The following is a 508-nucleotide window of genomic DNA, read 5'->3' as shown; positions in this document are numbered from 1 at the left end:
ACACACACACACACAGACACACGCAACAACACACACACACACACACAAACAACAACACACACACACACACACACAGACAAAAAATAACAACACACAAACACAAACACACACACACGGGTGGTGATGAGAGCCAGCCAGCAAGCCAGCCACATACACACACAGACACACACAGACACACACAGACACACACAGACACACATACACAAAATTATGAATGTTCCAGATATTAATCTGCCTTTCTACACAGTTTGACTTTAAATGGTCTTCATCATAACATCTCATCATGGCAGAATGAAAACGTCTGGTCAGAGGAGGTCTTACTTCTCCGGCTGCTCCTCAGCGACGGCCATGTTGCTGACTACGCTCTGCTGGCTGCTAACCTGAACCCATCAGCCTGCAGCAGGGACCCTGGAAATGAGAAGACACACTGATATTAACCTGAACCCCATCAGACTGCAGCAGGGACCCTGGAAATGAGAAGACACACTGATATGAACCTGAACCCATT

The 508-nt window shown here is 47.0% G+C and overlaps 1 protein-coding gene across 1 annotated transcript in view; it reads right to left on the bottom strand.

Moving 5' to 3' along the window:
- Nucleotides 1–508, bottom strand: part of marchf5l (membrane-associated ring finger (C3HC4) 5, like) — a 10564-nt gene that overhangs the window by 6349 nt on the left and 3707 nt on the right. The window contains exon 2 of the mRNA XM_032510807.1: nt 322–408. Within this exon, the coding sequence (XP_032366698.1) occupies nt 322–350 (29 nt within the window). The 5' untranslated portion in view covers nt 351–408. The remainder of the gene's footprint in view (nt 1–321; nt 409–508) is intronic.

The sequence above is a fragment of the Etheostoma spectabile genome, chromosome 3, assembly GCF_008692095.1.
Source record: "Etheostoma spectabile isolate EspeVRDwgs_2016 chromosome 3, UIUC_Espe_1.0, whole genome shotgun sequence".
Lineage (NCBI taxonomy): Eukaryota > Metazoa > Chordata > Actinopteri > Perciformes > Percidae > Etheostoma > Etheostoma spectabile.
Note: the sequence above shows the minus strand (reverse complement) of the source record. Positions and strands in the feature narration are given on the sequence as shown.